At 43.0% G+C, this 22,642-nt stretch overlaps 1 protein-coding gene across 1 annotated transcript in view; it reads left to right on the top strand.

Moving 5' to 3' along the window:
• Window positions 1-4,842: 4,842 nt before the first annotated feature.
• Window positions 4,843-22,642, top strand: part of LOC128691828 (MOB kinase activator 2) — a 34,132-nt gene continuing 16,332 nt past the window's right edge. The window contains exons 1-2 of the mRNA XM_070101027.1: window positions 4,843-6,091; window positions 7,109-7,272. Coding sequence (XP_069957128.1) covers window positions 5,487-6,091; window positions 7,109-7,272 — 769 coding nt within the window. The 5' untranslated portion in view covers window positions 4,843-5,486. The remainder of the gene's footprint in view (window positions 6,092-7,108; window positions 7,273-22,642) is intronic.

The raw sequence follows: 22,642 nt of genomic DNA, 5'->3' as shown, positions 1-22,642 counted from the left end.
ATAAATATTAGAACAACCTTCCAGTAAGCCATGTCAAGACTTTTTATCAAATAATTTCCTTCAAGGTGACTTCAGATTGCTTCTACGATTATTGATAATTTACCTGTTATTAAGGCCAGGCTGATAAGTCCTTTACGCTGAATTATCTGACGTTTTGGAAACAGGCATTGCAATGGTTATCTTCCACGTCTCTGACACGCAACCTTTTGTGATGACTAAGCAATAGTTGCGAAGACTAATGGTTTACTAAGATACTCATTGCATTCTCCAAGAACCATTAAAACCGGTTTATTATGGGACTGCTTTGGTTATTATATACATGTTCTAGAACCAGTCACTAACGACATGTTCTAGAACCAGTCACTAACGACATGTTCTAGAACCAGTCACTAACGACATGTTCTAGAACCAGTCACTAACGACATGTTCTAGAACCAGTCACTAACGACATGTTCTAGAACCAGTCACTAACGACATGTTCTAGAACCAGTCACTAACGACATGTTCTAGAACCAGTCACTAACGACATGTTCTAGAACCAATCACTAACGACATGTTCTAGAACCAGTCACTAACGACATGTTCTAGAACCATGTCGTTAGTGACTGTAATTATGACGCGTGTATTTTCTTATACTCTCTTAAGAATTTCTTGGATTTAATTAGTATTTTCCTGTGTTAAAACAGGAAATAATGATTAAGATGCAACACCCATCTTTTGTCATCACCAGTAAGCTGTTCTGAGGAAGATTTAAGTGAGTCCTTTTCTTCCCCCATCTTTGTCATATATACCTGCTGGAAACGTTTGAGTCTGGCGTTCCAGTGGCTATTTTGCATACTGTGATATCACCTGTTTACTGTGATTATATATATATATATATATATATATCTATATATATATATATATATATATATATATATATATATATATATATATATATATATAATGTCGTGCCGAATAGGCAGAACTTGCGAACTTGGCTTAAATAGCAACGCTCATCTTGCCATATAGGACAAGTGAAAATTTGTGTATGGAATAATTTCGCCAAAATCATTCTGAACCTAACGAAAAAAATATATTTGATTGTGTTTGTTTAGTATTAAATTATTGTAAACAAATCTAAAATATATTTAGTTAGGTTAGGCTAAAATAAATTGTTCTTGTTATAATAAGGTTAGGTAAGTTTTCTAAGATGCTTTTGGTGCAAAATTAAATTTTTTTACATTAACATTAATGAAAAAAAAATATCTTTAAATGTATAAGAGAAAATTTCAGAAATGACTTAATTTTAAATGAGTCCTTGCTAATTGACCAGTTTTACATATTCAGCACGACATATATATATATATATATATATATATATATATATAGATATATATATATATATATATATATATATATATATATATATATATATATATTAGGCTGGAATATTGCTGCACACTTACAGCACCTTTCAAGGCAGGTGAAATTGCTGACCTAGAAAATGTACAGAGAACCTTCACGGCGCGCATAACGGAGATAAAACACCTCAATTACTGGGAGCGCTTGAGGTTCCTAAAACTGTATTCCCTGGAAGGCAGGCGGGAGAGATACATGATTATATACACCTGGAAAATCCTAGAGGGACTAATACCGAACTTGCACACGAAAATCACTCACTACGAAAGCAAAAGACTTGGCAGACGATGCAACATCCCCCCAATGAAAAGCAGGGGTGTCACTAGCACGTTAAGAGACCATACAATAAGTGTCAGGGGCCCGAGACTGTTCAACTGCCTCCCAGCATACATAAGGGGGATTACCAACAGACCCCTGGCAGTCTTCAAGCTGGCACTGGACAAGCACCTAAAGTCGGTTCCTGACCAGCCGGGCTGTGGCTCGTACGTTGGTTTGCGTGCAACCAGCAGCAACAGCCTGGTTGGTCAGGCTCTGATCCACCAGGAGGCCTGGTCACAGACCGGGCCGCGGGGGCGTTGACCCCCGGAACTCTCTCCAGGTAAACTCCAGGTAATATATATATATATATATATATATATATATATATATATATATATATATATATATATATATATATATATATATATATATATATATATATATATATAAACGCAGTCAGCAGGATTCGAAACTACTACTGAGAATGGTGGTAGTGGATCAGTTGGTGGGGGAACAGGGTGTGGGTGGTAGTGGATCAGTTGGTGGGGGAACAGGGTGTGGGTGGTAGTGGATCTGTTGGTGGGGGAGCAGGGTGTGGGTAGTAGTGGATCAAGTGTGGGGGAGCAGGATGTGGGTGGTAGTGGATCAAGTGTGGGGGTGCAGGGTGTGGGTGGTAGTGGATCAAGTGTGGGGGAGCAGGATGTGGGTGGTAGTGGATCAAGTGTGGGGGAGCAGGATGTGGGTAGTAGTGGATCAAGTGTGGGGGAGCAGGGTGTGGGTGGTAGTGGATCAGTTGGTGGGGGAGCAGGGTGTGGGTGGTAGTGCATCAGTTGGTGGGGAGCAGGGTGTGGGTGGTAGTGGATCAAGTGTGGGGGAGCAGGGTGTGGGTGGTAGTGGATCAAGTGTGGGGGAGCAGGGTGTGGGTGGTAGTGGATCAAGTGTGGGCGAGCAGGATGTGGGTGGTAGTGGATCAGTTGGTGGGGGAGCAGGGTGTGGGTGGTAGTGAATCAAGTGTTGGGGAGCAGGGTGTGGGTGGTAGTGGATCAGTTGGTGGGGAGCAGGGTGTGGGTGGTAGTGGATCAGTTGATGGGGAGCAGGGTGTGGGTGGTAGTGGATCAGTTGGTGGGGAGCAGGGTGTGGGTGGTAGTGGATCAGTTGGTGGGGGAGCAGGGTGTGGGTGGTAGTGGATCAGTTGGTGGGGGAGCAGGGTGTGGGTGGTAGTGGATCAGTTGGTGGGGAGCAGGGTGTGGGTGGTAGTGGATCAAGTGTGGGGGAGCAGGGTGTGGTAGTGGATCAGTTGGTGGGGGAGCAGGGTGTGGGTGGTAGTGGATCAAGTGTGGGGGAGCAGGGTGTGGGTGGTAGTGGATCATTTGGTGGGGAGCAGGGTGTGGGTGGTAGTGGATCAAGTGTGGGGGAGCAGGGTGTGGGTGGTAGTGGATCATTTGGTGGGGAGCAGGGTGTGGGTGGTAGTGGATCAAGTGTGGGGGAGCAGGGTGTGGGTGGTAGTGGATCATTTGGTGGGGAGCAGGGTGTGGGTGGTAGTGGATCAAGTGTGGGGGAGCAGGGTGTGGGTGGTAGTGGATCATTTGGTGGGGAGCAGGGTGTGGGTGGTAGTGGATCAAGTGTGGGGGAGCAGGGTGTGGGTGGTAGTGGATCAGTTGGTGGGGAGCAGGGTGTGGGTGGTAGTGGATCAGTTGGTGGGGGAGCAGGGTGTGGGTGGTAGTGGATCAGTTGGTGGGGAGCAGGGTGTGGGTGCTAGTGGATCAAGTGTGGGGGAGCAGGGTGTGGTAGTGGATCAGTTGGTGGGGGAGCAGGGTGTGGGCGGTAGTGGATCAAGTGTGGGGGAGCAGGGTGTGGGTGGTAGTGGATCATTTGGTGGGGAGCAGGGTGTGGGTGGTAGTGGATCAAGTGTGGGGGAGCAGGGTGTGGGTGGTAGTGGATCATTTGGTGGGGAGCAGGGTGTGGGTGGTAGTGGATCAAGTGTGGGGGAGCAGGGTGTGGGTGGTAGTGGATCATTTGGTGGGGAGCAGGGTGTGGGTGGTAGTGGATCAAGTGTGGGGGAGCAGGGTGTGGGTGGTAGTGGATCATTTGGTGAGGAGCAGGGTGTGGGTGGTAGTGGATCAAGTGTGGGGGAGCAGGGTGTGGGTGGTAGTGGATCAGTTGGTGGGGAGCAGGGTGTGGGTGGTAGTGGATCAAGTGTGGGGGAGCAGGGTGTGGGTGGTAGTGGATCAGTTGGTGGGGGAGCAGGGTGTGGGTGGTAGTGGATTAGTTGGTGGGGGAGCAGGGTATGGGTGGTAGTGGATTAGTTGGTGGGGGAGCAGGGTGTGGGTGGTAGTGGATTAGTTGGTGGGGGAGCAGGGTGTGGATGGTAGTGGATCAAGTGTGGGGGAGCAGGGTGTGGGTGGTAGTGGATCAAGTGTGGGGGAACAGGGTGTGGGTGGTAGTGGATCAAGTGTGGGGGAGCAGGGTGTGGGTGGTAGTGGATCAGTTGGTGGGGGAGCAGGGTGTGGGTGGTAGTGGATCAGTTGGTGGGGAGCAGGGTGTGGGTGGTAGTGGATCAGTTGGTGGGGGAGCAGGGTGTGGGTGGTAGTGGATCGAGTGTGGGGAAGCAGGGTGTGGGTGGTAGTGGATCAAGTGTGGGGGAGCAGGGTGTGGGTGGTAGTGGATCATTTGGTGGGGAGCAGGGTGTGGGTGGTAGTGGATCATTTGGTGGGGAGCAGGGTGTGGGTGGTAGTGGATCATTTGGTGGGGGAGCAGGGTGTGGGTGGTAGTGGATCAAGTGTGGGGGAGCAGGGTGTGGGTGGTAGTGGATCAGTTGGTGGGGGAGAAGGGTGTGGGTGGTAGTGGATCAGTTGGTGGGGGAGCAGGGTGTGGGTGGTAGTGGATCATTTGGTGGGGGAGCAGGGTGTGGGTGGTAGTGGATCAAGTGTGGGGGAGAAGGGTGTGGGTGGTAGTGGATCAAGTGTGGGGGAGCAGGGTGTGGGTGGTAGTGGATCAGTTGGTGGGGGAGCAGGGTGTGGGTGGTAGTGGATCAGTTGGTGGGGGAGCAGGGTGTGGGTGGTAGTGGATCAGTTGGTGGGGGAGCAGGGTGTGGGTGGTAGTGGATCAAGTGTGGGGGGAGGGGGATAGAGGAGGGTGTGGGTGACCCTGGGTGTGGAGGCCACTCAGGGAAAGGCAGTAGGTGAGGTGTTCAGTGTGTCAGCGACCGTCGTTGTGGATGTACGCGCCATCTCGTTGACTCGTCTCGCTTAAGTGACTTTCCTGCTCCAAACGGATCATTACTTCAGGTCCTCGTCTAACCCGACGGATCATTACCTCGCCTTAGCCTGACGGATCTTTAACTTCAGCACCTCATATTTACTGGTGTTACAGAAATTTGTGATTGATATTTGTAGCTGTGAAAAGTACATAAATAAGGATATCTAACAGTGAAGCAAACTACAGTGAGAGTAAACACTAGGAGGTGGTAAACTAGTGTTTGTGATAAAATAGTCAAGTGTGATAGCTGTGGGAACCTTGACGAACAAGGTTGTATTAGGAGTGACAGTTTGACGTGTTAGTACAACAGGTGGCAGTGACCTGTGTGTGGTGCTGCACTGGTGATCAAACTGCCTGTTGGTGCTGGCACTGCTGCTACTGCTGCTGCTGGCACTGCTGGTGGCGCTGTTGGTGTCACCGCGGGGAGGCAGCAGTGCCCGGCTCTATGCCTCTGTGACTCGCACTTGGGGTTGTTAGTGGGCAGTGATGAGAGGGTCAGCGGACCACCACCCCTCCAGTGGTCGCAGCAGCGGCAGTGCCAGACACAGCAGTGCCAGGTGAGACAAAGCATGATGGGCATGGCAGTGCCTCCGGGGGATCTCCCAGCTGGGTCGTGGGGGTCGTGGGCATCAGCCTCCACCTGTTCGTCATCTTGCAGTTGGCACTCGACCTGCTCCCCCCGAGGGTCGCTTTCTGGCCAGGTGTGGGCCAACCCTGGTACTATCCCCTGGCACACGGCCCACGATGCCCCCTGGTCCCTTCCAGCAGACACAACGGGCGTGGGATGGCCTTATCACACGCCCACGCCCTCAGACACCGCGCTCGTAGTCAAATCCACGCGGGCGCGGCGCCCTTCTCTAGTGGCCAACCTCCTCAAACTTCAAGATATACCCAAATGCCACAACATACCACGCTCTGCCTCCGCCCCGCCCACCCACGCCCATACTATAGACGCGGGCGCCTTCTATCGGTACTACGAAGGCAGTGTGTTGGGGCCCTCCGTCACCCACGTTCCGCCCACCGCCGCAGCCGCCCACGGTAGTGACAACATGTGTGGTGGGCTGGTGGGTGGCCCACTCTCTTCGCTGGTGGTGGCAGTGCCAACCAAATTGGAGGGATTCCTCAAACTCTTCGCCCATTCCCTGCATCTGGTCCTCACTGCTATGTGCTCCAGGTCTGACCATTATGAACACCTTCATTTACTCTTACATGACTATCTTTTAAATCTACCACAACTACATCTTGACCATAATTAAGTTTACCACTATATTTAACTATCAGTCTTGCTACTCAGCTTCCAGTTGACTATCAATAATTTTACCACTAAATTGCATTTGATCATTAACTGCACCAATGTAATTGTAATTTATATTAGTCTGCCACTTGACTACTTGTGAATGGTTGTCTACCGCTACTTTTAACCTTTTCTTTAATTTTACGCTGTCAGTACGGGAATGTGTGCGCTTTATAGACCGGTCGTAAGCATATAACAAGCAGTTTTGAGTTAGGCAAAGAAATTGGGTCGTATGGTGCTAGTGTAATGTGTATGATTTATCTTGGAGATGGTTGTTTGAAATGCAGGAGGCTAGCCAGCATGTTTCTGGTGAAGGATAGTAACAGGACACTACTAGTGTTGTGGATAGCACGAAATGTTGCAAGGATAGTAACAGGACAGTGTGTTGGTGTGAAGAGTAGTAACAGGACAGTGTGTTGGTGTGAAGGATAGTAACAGGACAGTGTGTTGGTGTGAAGGATAGTAACAGGACAGTGTGTTGGTGTGAAGGATAGTAACAGGACAGTGTGTTGGTGTGACGGATAGTAACAGGACAGTGTGTTGGTGTGACGGATAGTAACAGGACAGTGTGTTGGTGTGAAGGATAGTAACAGGACAGTGTGTTGGTGTGAAGGATAGTAACAGGACAGTGTGTTGGTGTGAAGGATAGTAACAGGACAGTGTGTTGGTGTGAAGGATAGTAACAGGACAGTGTGTTGGTGTGAAGAATAGTAACAGGACAGTGTGTTGGTGTGAAGGATAGTAACAGGACAGTGTGTTGGTGTGAAGGATAGTAACAGGACTGTATTGGTGTGAAGGATAGCAACAGGACTGTACTAGTGTTGTGGATAGCAGCACTTGAAATGTTGCAAGACTGTTCCTGGTATGGACAGTAAAATGAAAATATTTGTATTGCAGGAAGGCTCGGCGAAAGGACCGGGAGTGTCCCGCATCAACAGAGCAGGAACACAAGCTATACCTGGAGGAGGCGGTGCTGGAGCGCAAGATACCAGAGACTGACCTGCGTCAGCTTGTAGAACTACCTCCGGGGCTGGGCTATGAGGAGTGGCTCGCCTCTCACAGTAAGTTAATACCACTTAATTCCAATAAATTCGTCGCTTGATTTAAATTTGTATGTACCGGCTGTGCTAAGCTATTGTATATTACATGCGGGAACAAAAGCTAGATTTTTCACTCGCTCCATCACGCAAGATGTAGAAGCAAAGGCTAACTATACTTCTGTCATACTAGTTACATGCGGGAACAAAAGCTATATTTTTCACTGTCACGCTCGATCACACAAGATAGTTGCATTGTAGGAGCTAAGGTTAGCCATACTTCTGTCATACTGTCTCACAAGCTAGCTACATTGTAGGAACAAAAGCTAGCTGCGCTTCCCTCAAATTTTTTCACAGGAATTTCAAATACAAGTAATTCAGTCTATTACCTTGAGCTAGGAGACTTCGGTAGTCTTAGATTTTTTTAAACTACCGAAAAGGCAATGTCTATATAAAAAATAACTTCATGATAAATATAGACTATTCGCATTCTGATTCTTTACTCACCTTTCTGATTCTGTTGTAATGATCAAGAACAATCAGTTTCTTCCTGTGCTTCAACTCTGTTGCCCTGGATACCAGAGCTCGTTATTATTTGGAAAGTTGGTGTTGCAAATCCAAGATGGGACGAAGATAGTGTAGTGTACTGTGCGAAGGGGTTGTAAACACACTGGCAATGTATTTTAGAATGTAGCAGAGTACAGTAATATAGAATTCATTGTTAACTGGTATGACCACTATAAGCCCATTCTAATTAAAGCTCGTATCTTTTTGCATAAAAAATGCAGGATTTTTATATATATGATGTTAATTTATGTAGATGGAGTTGATATTCTAAACAGTAAGAAATTTTGAGTTTAAACAGATTTTTATGGCGGTATATTCACTCAGGATGAGTGGCGCTGCCTAATAAACTCAATCTTCAGGATAAACTGCACCGTTGACTTCTTAACATCTTCGTAAATATTTAATGAATGAGAGCTTAACCGGTCTCTAGATTTTTATCCCTTTGTTTTCCTACTTCCTGCACGGGTTTAGCACTTCAGAAAATATAGTTTTTTTATGTAGATTCGTCGTTGCAGTTCTTATGGTCTTCTAAGTGCTATCACAGATTTAAAAAAATGTTCATTGTACATTTAATTCCATGTTAGGTACTTTAAAGTTTGTAGAATTGAATGTGTTAAAATTTGAATACTTATATAAATGGGAGAGAACAGATTCACACAAAATATCAGAATCTGGACCCACCGGTTTAAACACGGATCAATATTACTCCTTTAGGATTCCATAAATTTCAGTCATGCATGTTGGTTAAGATGGCAGTCCTTCATAGATGATGCATTCACCTCATATTGATCCTCACCTATTTATCTTCTCTATCCTGACCTTGGCTAGCTGAAAGAGCACTACAGGAGTTCTGTTATTGATACTATAAAAAAAATCGTTCACATTTAAAAATTAATTTGGCGTACTTAAAAAGTTCAAGGGCAAGTTACGTAAGTTTTAAATTAACTGACAAATATATTATTAAAATTTTAGTGCAACTTACAGTAAGGTAATAGTGGGATATGTAGACTTTCTGGTGTTATTGAGTTGTAAGTTTAGTTGTGTTGGTGGTATTTATTCTTCGATTACCTTGCTAAGGGTCATCTGTGGACGCCTGTGGTGAGTGTGTGGCCGCTGGGGTTGGGCAGACCTTGGAGGTGGAGCCAGCAAGGTAACGTGTTGCTACTTACCTCACCCCCTACCAACTGTTACTTCAGTCTTTCCTAAGACAGTTTTTTTTGTGTTAAGATCATTTTTGTTTACGTTATTATAGGTTAGATTAATGTAATCACTGTTAACCGGCTATTTATTTCGCATCCCACATCCATCCTCTCTGGTACCGCAGCCGAATACGAAGAGAGCAGGAACTGCTCCGTAAGGGTTAACAGGAGCTCGTCTCGGTATATATTCATAATTTATATTTAATGTGTTAAAATAAATTTTGGATGCTTGTTCAAAATATCTTTGTATTGAATAAGATACCTTGACGTATCACTGTTGTGCTGTCTATCATTACATTTTTTAAAAAGGTGAACAGTCAGGAACAGTGTTCAAGAAAGTGACTTTAAGGCTGATCACATTATTTGCATTTAGTTTGAGCATTGTCTGTCAGACTGCCAGAAGTACTTGCAACTAACCTCCATCAATAACTGTGTATTGCGTTACACAGTACGTTCAAAATTGTCTTAATGAAGTATGTACTGTCGATGTAACAGCAGACCGTTAAACATTGAGAAATCTTACTCATAACGTTTTAGCATAGTGACTGTGATCATTTCTGGGGTCACTGTCCCTGCGGCCTGGACCCAGGCTTGGTCTATTGGTTGCTGGCTTGATCAGTCAGGCTGTTTGTAGTAGTAACAGTCGAAAGTATGCATCACAACCCTATGTAACTTAAGTTCTAATAATATATAATTTTTGAAAATACAATTAGGCATTTCAAATTACTTGTATACTGAAAGTCTAAATAATAACTCTACCCAAAAATGGGGGAAAATTTGTAAATAAGGGGAAGTAATTTGTAAATAAGGGGAAGTAATTTGTAAATAAGGGGAAGTAATTTGTAAATAAGGGGAAGTAATTTGTAAATAAGGGGAAGTAATTTGTAAATAAGGGGAAGTAATTTGTAAATAAGGGGAAGTAATTTGTAAATGAGGGTAAAGGGATCACCAGTAGATTGTTAATTTCCCTAATGTAGTACGTACTAAGAAGGGAGTGTTGATATATATGCCTGTGACAGGTTTCGAGTTTACTTATTCCCATAGTCCGGCCATGGGACAGGCGTGTTGGTGCTTGCCTGGTCAACCAGACTGTTGCTGTTGGCGGTCTGCTGGCCCACGTATCCATCACAGCCTGGTTGATCTGGCACTTGGCTGAGGCGCTTGTTGCGTCCCATTTTTCTGTTGGGAGGATAGTTGATCACGTAGCCAGGTGAGGAGTTTGTACCAGCATCACCTTCTGTCTACCACCTATCTACAGTAATACTGAGTGAGGCAGGAAGGTTCCTGGCGCAGTGAAGTCTCTCCATGTAGGTAGTTGAAGCTACCGCCGTCTTGGATCACGCTGATTTCTTCCCATTCCCCACACGCTGTTTGTATACGTGACATTTTTTTGTGCGTACTCTGGTGTGTGGCAGTGTGGACACTGTTGTACGCATCAGTGTGGACACTGTTGTACGTATCAGTGTGGACACTGTTGTACGTATCAGTGTGGACACTGTTGTACGTAGCAGTGTGCACACCAATATGCAAGGAATGAGAGACTTATGGCGAAACCTGGAAACGTTTCGCCAGCCAGTAGCTTCTTCAGTCCAGGGACTGATTATAATCAGGCTGAGGGACTGATTATAATCAGTCCCTCAGCCTTGAGTCGATGTGTTCAGTCCATCAGTATTGAGAAAAGTGGATTGAATACACAGACTCTGGAGGCTGATAGACTCAGATTCCTCATCTTCCATCGTTCTTCTCTATTGGACTGACGAAGCCACAGGCTGGCGAAACGTTTTCACACTAAAGATTCCTAAATGTTGCACAGACATTTCGTTCAACTTCTCGGTTTTCTAGACTATTTACAACACTCCATTAAATGTTGCCTGGTGATTCGAGGTGTGAAGCTGGTGGCTAGTCCGTGTTGACGTTAGTCATAATAATGGACACAGGTCTTTATTTGGTATATGTACGGAGGGGTGGCCACCAACCAACCCTCCAGGTGCAGCTCCATTGATTTTGTGGTTGGTAGGCAAGTAGGTAGGTAACCTGAACCTGAAGACAACTCCAGAAGCCACTACCCTGGCGGCCCGGTCTCAGACCAGGCCTCCTTGTTGATAGCCTGATCAACCAGGTAATGCAACGTAGGCACCATAGCGAGGTTGATGAGCTAATTTGAGGAACATCATAATAACCTCTCTCGATGACAAGGGTCTGTCAGTTCCTCGGTATATGAAGCCAGGGTGTTGAATAGCCTTGATCCATTTACTATATTTTAGTGTACTTGTAGTTATTTTCAGTGCAGGCATTTTGTACCGTCTGCAAAGCCTCTTACTTTCGTAGGTGGTAATATTGATGTGCAAATTTGGGACCAGTCTCCTGAATTTTTCAAGAGATTGGTTCCAAATCGTTCTTACCTCCTTCCTTTACCCTCTCTGACGTCTCTTCCCCCCCCCCTCTATTTCCTAAACTACCTTTCCCCCCTCTTTCCTAAATTATCCCCCCCCTTCTGGTCTTCCGTCCCCTCTTCTCGTTTCCATACTTCCACATATACAGCCGTGTCCCTCGTGTTTTTCAGTAGAAGTGTATCTGGAAGAGTTTTAAATGTGGATAAGTAACTGGTAGCTGGGTATCAGGTGTAGTTGAATATGCGTACCTAAATAATGCCACTATACAAGATTTGACACTTGGACCATTTTTGGTAATTTATAAATTGCCTTAATTATAGAAGGAATAGAATAGGTAAATCATACTTTACGTGGCTCGGTTGTGATAATTGTGGTGGTAATTGCTCCTGCTGCTGCATAAATTTTGGATTTAATTATCCAAAATGAGGAAAATTTATATAAATTATCTTAAAAATGAATTGCTGTACATGGGGAGCAGTTATTAAGTTATTTATAAAACATGGTATACGGGCCGGTAAGGAACATTGTGTATATCAGTGGAGATTGTTGCAATGTTGAAGAACGTTGCAGTGCAATAGTCGGATGTTATGGGAGTAAAATATCAGCGCGGTTAAGACGATGAAAGAGACGTTTTGCCATTGATGACTGTATCAATCCTGTGTGTATCAATTCAGTAGCTATGGTAACACTAGTCGAGTGTTGCTGGCGTGTTGGCGGCTGTGCTCCTCAACCCTTTTTAGTGTTGCGTCTCGTTCAGGTGTGACGGACAGCATAAAACAATGGGTATTGCATCTCAAACTGCCGCGTTTGATGCAGATTTTCCGCGATAAAAAAAAAGTTGCTTTTGAAGGCGCCCTCTGTTGGTTTTGAAGGCACCCTCTGTTGGTTTTGAAGGCGCCCTCTGTTGGTTTTGAAGGCACCCCTCTGTTGGTTTTGAAGGCACCCCTCTGTTGGTTTTGAAGGCACCCCCTCTGTTGGTTTTGAAGGCACCCCCTCTGTTGGTTTTGAAGGCACCCCTCTGTTGGTTTAGAAGGCACCCCTCTGTTGGTTTTGAAGGCACCCCTCTGTTGGTTTAGAAGGCACCCCTCTGTTGGTTTTGAAGGCACCCCTCTGTTGGTTTAGAAGGCACCCCTCTGTTGGTTTAGAAGGCACCCCTCTGTTGGTTTTGAAGGCACCCCTCTGTTGGTTTTGAAGGCACCCCTCTGTTGGTTTTGAAGGCACCCCTCTGTTGGTTTTGAAGGCACCCCTCTGTTGGTTTTGAAGGCACCCCTCTGTTGGTTTTGAAGGCACCCCTCTGTTGGTTTTGAAGGCACCCCTCTGTTGGTTTAGAAGGCACCCCTCTGTGATTACAGGCTAGAGAAGCTAAATACCTCTAGTCTAATATGATGTAAATAAGTTCCATATATTCACTAAATATCGTATATACCAGTATGCCTACCTATAGCCTATTCCTGGGGTCATCACCCCCCTCCCCTCGGTCTCAGTGATACTGGTAACACGCAGTCAAACAAAGGCATTACATGGAGCCCCGGCTGATCAGGAACTGACTTGATGAATTATATAATAATGATAATCTTTATTTCTACAAGTACATGTACAGTGTATATCGACCTAGTTAACATCAGTTTTGTCCCCAGGATGCGACCCCCACCAGTCGACTAACACCCAGGCACCTATTGTACTAATAGGAAACACGTCCTAATGTTTGCACTCGTACCGGAGATTGCACCATGGACTTAAGTGTGTGATCTGAGTGCACTTACATTCGAGCTACGGGACACAGTGATTATGACTTGGTTGAATAGTCTCTTTGAAGCCTCGACCTACATTGTTCTGTTTTTAAAAGTTTTCAGTAACCTTGCTTTGTTACAGTGATCTGTCAGTCTTGATTTTCTGCGAGTTCAGGTAATTGGTCTTGTGTTTCGTGTGTTGTAGGTCGTGTTTCGTGTGTTGTAGGTTTCGTGTGTTGTAGGTTGTGTGAGTGTAAGAATGTGTGTGTAAGATTGTGGGTGTGGGGGTTGGTATAAAGATTAGCGGACGGATGATCGAGCCTCCAGAATTACTTGTACTGAACAACACACGAATCTAGCGCTTCGTATAATGTACTAATAATCTGATTTTCTTTGTATAATATTTAACAAAAAATTCTTGTTCATATAATGAAATTATTTATGTCAAGAATATTGGACAATACTGCACATCAGTTCACAAATCTACTTTTCCAGATCATCGTGAACTTGCCAGTTGATTTCTTTTGTATCATATAGTTATTCTGGACATTGTTTTTGAAAAAGTAAGATATGTGCGACAGTTTAGTATATATAGAAACGTTTGGCCTAAATAGGCTTCATCAGTCTGATACAAAGGTTGCTAATATGAAGACAGTAGCAGTCAAGATGTGAAGATTGTGATCAGTGCATTAATCTTGAAGGAATAATTTGAGGCGGTCAGTCCCTCAGCCTAGAGATGTCTTGAGCTTCATAGTCTTGAACCATGTGAGGCTGAAGCATGAGATATGAGCCTTTTATAGTGCAGAGGTGAGGCCCAGAGAGTGAGTGTAAAATGAAAGCCTGTAATTGTTTTACATGATGGTAGGATTGCTGGTGTCTTTTTCTGTCTCATAAATATGCAAGATTTCAGGTACGTCTTGCTACTTCTACTTACACTTAGGTCGCACTACACATACATGTACAAATATATATATATACACACACACACCCCTCTGGGTTTTCTGCTATTTTCTTTCTAGTTCTTGTTTATTTCCTATTCCCATGGGGAAGTGGAACAGAATTTTTCCTCCGTAAGCCATGCGTGTCGTAAGAGTACCTCCCTGGGTGGTTGCTGTTTACCAACCTACTACCTAAATAATATATATATATATATATATATATATATATATATATATATATATATATATATATATAATAATGTATATATATTATGTATATGTATCTATACTAGATATAGAAAATAAAATTCCAGTCATACAAACATTACCTCAGCTTAGTTTAATATCTTTATTATGCACCCCATACCCATCCTGTGGGTGGTAGTTAAAAGATTACAAAGGTACATAATGGGTCCAGGGACTGGACCCCAAAGTTATGATAGCTGAACTAGTTACAAAGGTAATGAACTTCAGGTAGATCTGGCCACAATCATGGCAAGTTACTCCCATGCTTTTTCCCTTGTTCCATATTACCAGTAGTTGGTCATCAAACTGGTCGTCAGGTTTCTCTAAACCATGATGGCGGTCTTAGTGAAACCGTACACCGTGGGGTTCTGTTTCTCAAATTGTACGTGTTGGAGCAAAGCTAATTAAGTTCAGATTTTAATTCAGCATCCCAAATTTAGTAGGAAACGCTTGTTTTAAAGGTGGACTGTAACCTTTCTTGTCCAGACATCGCACATAATAAAAACCTTGGAAAGTGTGGCGAGACGCCAAATTATTGATTTTATGGAAACACGTGACCTTCATAACACTACAAATTTAGAGCGGGAACATCATGTTTGCCACATGTGTTAGATAATTATTTCTAAATCACGGAAGCTTTGGAAGAACACCAAAACATAGACGTAGTTTTAGTTTAATATGTTTATTATGCACCCCATACCCAACCTGTGGGCGGTAGTCAAAAGATTACAGAGGTACATAATGGGTCCAGGGACTGGACTCCAAAGTTTTGATAGCTGAGCAAGTTACAGAGGTAATGAACTCACAATTTACAAAGGTAATGAACTCACAATTTACAAAGGTAATGAACTCCATACACGTAGTCCACATTATTGTTATAATCATGGGGGAGCGCTAAACCCGTAGGATTATACAGCGCACGTGGGGGGGATGGAAGGTATTCAGGCTCAATTCAGGGACCTGGAACACATTCAGTTTCCTAGATCAAGAGCCCCTCACCAGCGTCAAGGAACCTTCCTTGAGGGGACGTAGTCTAAACGGACTTTACATAGACATTACACAAGTGTGATATGGAGTGATAGCCCATAAAATGTAGATGGGTATAACGGAAAAAATATGAAAATGTATATTCAGTTTTCTAATAGAACACACGCTTGTATTAAACAAGATAAAGTAAAGTAAAAACTTCAGTACCCTGAAGTATCGTCGTGGCGCCTTTACTGTCATTCTTGTAGTAGATATTGATACAAGCATTAGCAACACGTTCGTTATCACCCTTTGCCGGCAAGACGATACCAAAATAAGTATTAAAGTAGCTTTCGTGGAAAGAAATTACGGTCAGATAACACTTAGTGTAAAATAATGTTTTATGATGAAAAAAATCCAAGTACTTAGATACGGATAGAGAGAACTCAGAACGGGCATAGGATACATAAAATAGGAGCATCGTCTCGTAAAATGAAAGGTACATATAAAAGCTTGGGAATAATGTTGGCTTATCTACCATATAGAGAACAAAATATGGCAAATGCGAAGGTCAGGAGAGAGATTAGGAGTGGAAAATGTAGAATATACTTGAAGGCTTGGTCCCAACGTAGATCTACGTTTTTTCAACATTTGAAAGTATGTAAACAAAGGAGATTTTTTTTTTACATTTGAAAACGTGTTAAAAAAAACTTTGATCTACTTTTTTTTGTTATATCTGAAAATATATATAAAAAAAAGTAGATCTACTTTTGGAGCACTACGCATATGAACGTAGATCTGCTTGGACAGTTTAAGGGTTAAACATTACTATAACTTACAGGAGTGAGATATATATGAGAAAGTAAATAAACTCGGTGAAGAGTAGGAGAGTATCATGGCACAATAAGAGTGGAAAAAGACACTTATGTACAGTTCAGGACATTTATTAAAGGAAACGTTTCGCCACGAGTGGCTTCTTCAGTCCTAATACAGAGAAAACTAAGAAAAACGCATATATATAGTGGCAGGAGTCAGGTGAAGTGACGCGTGGGTAGAGGTGGTAGTAGTAGTATTAGTGGAACTGTACATAAGTGTCTTTTTCCACATCTTGTCGGTATCTCCATACCATTTCCTCACAATAAGAGTGTTGTCAACATCCGTGGTACAAGACTATGCAAACTGCTACCAGGAGATACCAGAAATATTGCCGGAACAAAGTGTAGATACCTTCAACAGGAAACTGGATCGCTACCTCAGCTAAGTGCCGGATCAACCAGGCTGTGATGGCTATCCGGGCCAGCAGACCATCAAAAGCAGCAGCCTGCAGCGACGGTAGAAAACCCTTCGAAACTGGTACAGACGGTACAGCATTTAAATAGTTTTTTTTTTTTTTACGACACTGCAGAACTTCTGGCGATTGTTAGGTACGCCATTTATCGAAATAAACAAAGAATTCGTTCTCTCATAATTAGTACTAATTGGTGCGAGTGATCAACTCGTCCATAAGTGGACTGACATCAAAGTTGGGAACATCAAGGTCTCAACAGGGGCCTTTGTGTGACCAGCTCACTGATGACGGTACTACGCTTTGCTCAATAATTTTTATATTCATCCTAGACTAATTATATCCGGTAATTAATAATTTATCTCAGTTTAGCTAATTCGACGTGTCAAATCATTATTGATATAATTGTTAGTATATTTGGTAATAGTTCTGGGATCATCCCCCCCCCCCCACTGCTCTTTCTCAGACCTGACGTAATCTGCGGAAATATTACACATACTATTAACACAGCAAAGTTAAATTGTAAAATGCATGTAAGTATGAGTTTGTAAGATTTATATTGTCTTCAGTGTTCATGTGACAGAAAAGAACGGCAATCCAGCTAATGCAAAATAGCTTCATAGGCTCCGGCTTCAATTTCATTATTTACGAGGTGCTGAACAGGTATTCAGTGCAGTGAAAATTGGTGCAGTCTGGCACAACGTCAGATATTACGAAAAAAAGTTGTTCTCTATCACTTATCATTAATTGGTTTTGATAAATTCCGGTACTTCGAAATATCAAACTAAATGCTGAAAGAATACCTCGGCCGTTCAAATGGGTGTGGTCCGTGGGTGGAGGAATAGGATTCACCTCACGCTATTAATATAAAAAACATGGAACTACCCACCTTTTCTTCGACCGAATCTGATGCCTTCCAAATCCCTGCAGGTGTATGACTCTCAATGGGTTACAGCTCCCCGCCATGTATTAAATAATAGTGAAGGATGGTATCACTCATGCAGTTATTCCTAATAGTGAGTTTAAATCAAACATGAATGACCCTAAATGGATAAACAATACTTAAACATCCCTTGGGTGAAAATACTTTTACTGGTAAATAAAAGCCAAAAGAAAATATGAAATTAAGGTTGAGGGAATCAAAGACTAATACTGTTTCTTTCAGATATATACGAATAAGATTAGGGTGAAGATAGCCCCACTTAAATGTAATTCAAGTCTGTTTACTGTTAGTGACAAAGAAATATGCACCACTTATTTCCTTTGTCATTATCCACAAGGATACAAACGAAATCCCAGAAATTAAATGATTATTATATTGGTCAGGACGAAAATAACATGTGCAATATCAGTCACTAGTGACATGGTCCTCATGCGTTTAATATATTGAAGCCAAACGAGTAACCGGGTTGTTACTAGTCTCTTACACATCACTACAAACGGGTATTTTACCGGATAAATGAAAAATAGCTTTAAATTGTAGATTAATTAGCCTAGCCTGAATTGTGTGAAAGTTGAAGGATTATTATTATTATAATCAAGGGGGAAGCGCTAAACCCGGAGGATTATACAGCGCCTGGGGGGGGGGATGTGGAAGGCATTCAGGCTTAATTCGGGGAACTGGAGCACAGATCCAATTCCCTAAATCAAGAGCCCCTCACCAACATCAAGGAACCTTCCTTGAGGGGAAAGTTGAAGGAACCAATAATTGTTATAATTCGAAGGCACTTTAAAAGAACTATGATCACCGAATTTCAGCACTGTTTTACAAAGGCACGTTCCTGCCTTGCGAATTTACTAACCATTTTTACTTACGGTATTAGAGGCGGGAAATCAAGATACAGAATACGATACTGTGTATATGGAGTTCATTAAGGCCTTTGATAGTTACACACAGGAGAATGATTAAGACATTAACGGCACACACAGCAGGAGAAATTATTTCCTGGACTGAACCATGGCTTACCGATAGATAACAGATATTGTGTTTTTGGAGAGAAATCAGAATGGCACTTAAGAGTGGTGTGCCACAAGGGTCAGTGTGAGGACAAGGGATGTATAGGCCATTTTTGTGTATCTGTTAAAGAAATAGCTGATACCACCCGATACTAATATTACGTGTGTGCTTAAAAATAACATGATTGTGAGAGTTACGCCCGCAGTGTCTTCGACAACCTGTACTTAACACAGGCCAAGTAATGAATAATGACATTGTCATTTGAGAGATATTAAGTTATCGAATATTTAACCTTACTTTGTTTAATACTTATTGTGCTGTAAGAAATACTTTTTTTATTGAACTTAGTCATAATTTTAAAAACAAAATATATAGAAAAGTATCGGTATGGGCCAAAATTTCGGTATCGTATCATTAGTTGGGACCCTTGTTGACGGTTCACGATCCACATAAACTATACTGATGAGAGAATAAATAGCGACGTAAGCTTGCCAATGACACTAAAATAGACCGTCAAAGGCTACTTGCGAGTTGAATGACAATCCTACTATAATTGGAAGTCAGGTTGAAACTGCTGGGACCTCCAGCCTTCTACCAGCAGATGTTGCAAACGTTGCTATTACTGAGGTAGTTTCCATTGATAGACTAAACCAAGTTATGATGGCTATGCAGGACTACATATTCCCACACACACGTGGTATGTGATGGTGTGCAGGTGCATGTTATGTTGTGGTTGAACGGTGTCACCAGAGACTGGGGCAAGCCACAGACCAACCTCAATCGGACCCTCTCCTTTCTCCCTGTTCTCCCTCTTTACTCTTTCCAATATGCACAGACAAATCGTGTCATACTACAAAAATTTAAGAGATTAGCCCAATAGCTGGAGCTCACCACGGCCTCTATGAAGCTTAGAGAATTTCTGAAAAATGTTCTCCAACCTTAGTGATCAATTTTTTTTGGACCGCACAATGCTTGTCAGGCCTAATTTAGAATATACAGCACCAGCGCAGAGCCTCCCCTGATCCAATATGTTTAGAACCTTGAACAGATTCAAAGGTTTACATTCAAATTCGTTCCAGAACCGAGGAGAGACTAAAGGGATTGAACCTGATGACTCTGGAAGAGAGGACTAGGGAAGACATGAATTATGACAGTATATTCAGGAAAATTGATAGCGATTGGAGATGCTGGAAAGCGTGGACTGCGTTCGAGAGGATTTGGAGAGAATCTTAAACAGACGTGTTGCAAATATGCTGGGAAGAACTATATAGGCTTAAGGTAGTAGGAAAGTTGAACCAACTGGATTTGAAAAATATGGGGCAAACATATATGTAGTATTAAGAGTAGATATGATTGGGTTAGAGACTAGAAACCAGTAATGTCCGTCGACAAAATTTAAGAGGCCGAGGCTGGAGTTAGGACTGAACCCCTTGTAAACACACATCCGCGAGTGTACAAGCCAATCCTTACGACACTAGAAGAATGGAAAGAGAAGACATGATCATGACACAAAATACTCATAGATAAGGCAGATAACCAGAGACCAACATGAGAGGAGCAAGAAAACGTAGTTAGATACACACTGAAATTTATTACCACCATGACTACAGAAACATTGGGGAAACACTTTCACAACATTAGAGCAGTAGAGAAGTGAACCAAATCGACAGTTGTAGAACAGTAAGAATATGGTGGCTATGAAGTGTGCGGGTGGTAGTAATAAGGAAGTCTGGCCTCAGGCTAGGTTGAGAACGTAGAACTGTCGAAAGCAGTCACATAGAGGCAATAGAAAGCTAACCAAAAATTACGAACCAGTAGCCTTACCATCCCACATCATGAAGGTCTTTTGAAAGTGATGAGACGCCAAATTACAAAGTTTATAGAACAGCACAACCTGCACAACCCAAATCATCATGGTTTGAGCTGGGAGATGAGGCCTGTCACAAATGCTAAACTACTACGACAGTTACTGAGGCGCTGGAAAAAACTAAAACGCAGATCTGGTATACGCGGATTTTGCAAAGGCATTTAACAGATGTGATCATGGGGTGTTTGTACTGAATGACTCGCATGGGTTGCGCGCTTAATTAACATGAATTATTTCCACCTGTTTAGATATGGGAAGAATGAAGAATGCTAAAGGGATGTTATACAAAACTCATGATCATCAAATAGAAGGAAAGGAAAACGTGAAAGCTCCGAAAGTAATTATGTCGACTGATCTTTCCTTCAAAATATACGAGGCAAATGTCATGACAGCTAGGAAAATGACTAGTTGGATAATGAGAACATTCAAAACAAGAGGAATAATGCCAATGGTGACACTGTTGAAACAGTATTCTTTAGTGTAGAGCATATTGTTCAGTGTTGACGGCCCCGTTCAGGGCAAGAGATATCAGAGCTTGAAAAGATAGATTATTTACTGCCCGCAAAGAGCTAATAAAGCATTTAAATTACTGGGAACGCCTCATTGGAGAGGGGGAGAGATACATGATAATGTATACATAAAAAGTACTTAGGGCCTTGTCCCAAATTTGCGCACTGCCATAACTTACTGGAGTGAGAGAGATGGGAGGAAGTGCAAAATAAACCCAGTGAGAAGTAGAGGCGTCGTGGACGCACTAAGAGAACATTGTATCAACATCCGTGGTTTCAGACCATTCAGCATCTTACCAGAAGATATCAGAAACACTGCTGGGACAGATGTAGAAGAAAAAACTGAACAACTATCTCACTGTCAGATCAATTAGGCTGTGATGGATATGTGGGTCAGCGGGCCGTCAGCAGCAACAGACTGGTTAACCAAGCAAGCACCAGACGAGCCTGACCCAGGGCCAGGCTCCGGGATTAGAAAAACTCGCGAAACTCGTCAAATTCAGCAAAGGTATGTCATATTAGAAGCTGAAAAATTTAACAGCTTGGAATTATTATAATCAGGAGGAAGTGCTAAATTTGTAGAGGTTATATAGAGCATGGGGAATGGGAGGCACAGGTTCAATGCAAGGAAAGGGAGGACAGGTCCATTTCACTGGATCCAGAGCCTCCCGCCGACATCAAGGCCCCTTAAGGGGCCAGCAACTGGGAAGATAAGCTGGCTGCAGATTGCATTAGTCAACTCAGTGTTAATTAACAGTTCAACTGAAGGTTAAGCTTGCCAACTTGACTAATTACTCTGGCTGTATAGAGTTTTAGTGAGACAGCTGAGAGCCAACAAGGCGAGACGTATAACATACAAATGAGCCTTGAGAACGATAAAGCCAGGCAGCAGAGGCAGATTTCAGTGTTTGAAAGGTAAACATAACAGTCCAGGGGGTGAGAGCGGAACTCCAAGTTTAGTCTCTACACTCTAGTCTACTGGACACTGGTCTTCGCCAAATACGTTTAACCAAACTATTCTCTGAATAAATAACAAAAAGGCACAATACCGTGACTGGAACGATACACAAACAACCCGCACATAAAAGAGAGAAGCTTACGACGACGTTTCAGTCCGACTTTGACCATTGACAAAGTCACACTAACAGAGGTGGAGTAGGACGGCTATATATAGGCAGGAAGAGGTGGAGGTAGTAGTAGTGGTAGTAGTAGTAGTAGTAGTACAAGAATTGTACTTGCTATATTTCATTTTAAAGTTTATCAAAGTTTTATCAGTCTGACATTTGAAACTAATTGCGAATTTCATAATGAACTTTTTTTTTTTGCTATAGTTTCTAATTGTATAATTTTCTCAAATACTTGTTCCTGAGTTTCCAGAGCTCATTGTGCTCACTGCACGTTTGTGTGGTAGTCCAGGGGACAGTAGCTACCAGGTGTATTTTTTTAGTTTGCAGTAGTTTGATGCAGATTGTTGTTCCTACAACTTGATGACTATCCTATAACTACATAATAGAAACAAAGGCTAGCTATGTTTCCCTGTATATTCATTAATATAAGATGAATTGCATTATGGGAATAAAAGAGCAACATTTCTCTGGCATCTTGTGTGATGCATCACACAGGATGGGTTGTTTACATGATGCGATGAAATTTGCCTTCCTGACCTGGGGGGCTTCAGTAGGTTTTAGTTATGCTCAAAGATTCGAGTAACTGATCAGTTTTTTTTTTTTTAACAAA

The sequence above is a fragment of the Cherax quadricarinatus genome, chromosome 75 (assembly GCF_038502225.1).
Source record: "Cherax quadricarinatus isolate ZL_2023a chromosome 75, ASM3850222v1, whole genome shotgun sequence".
Lineage (NCBI taxonomy): Eukaryota > Metazoa > Arthropoda > Malacostraca > Decapoda > Parastacidae > Cherax > Cherax quadricarinatus.
This window is presented reverse-complemented; position numbering and strand designations above follow the sequence as displayed.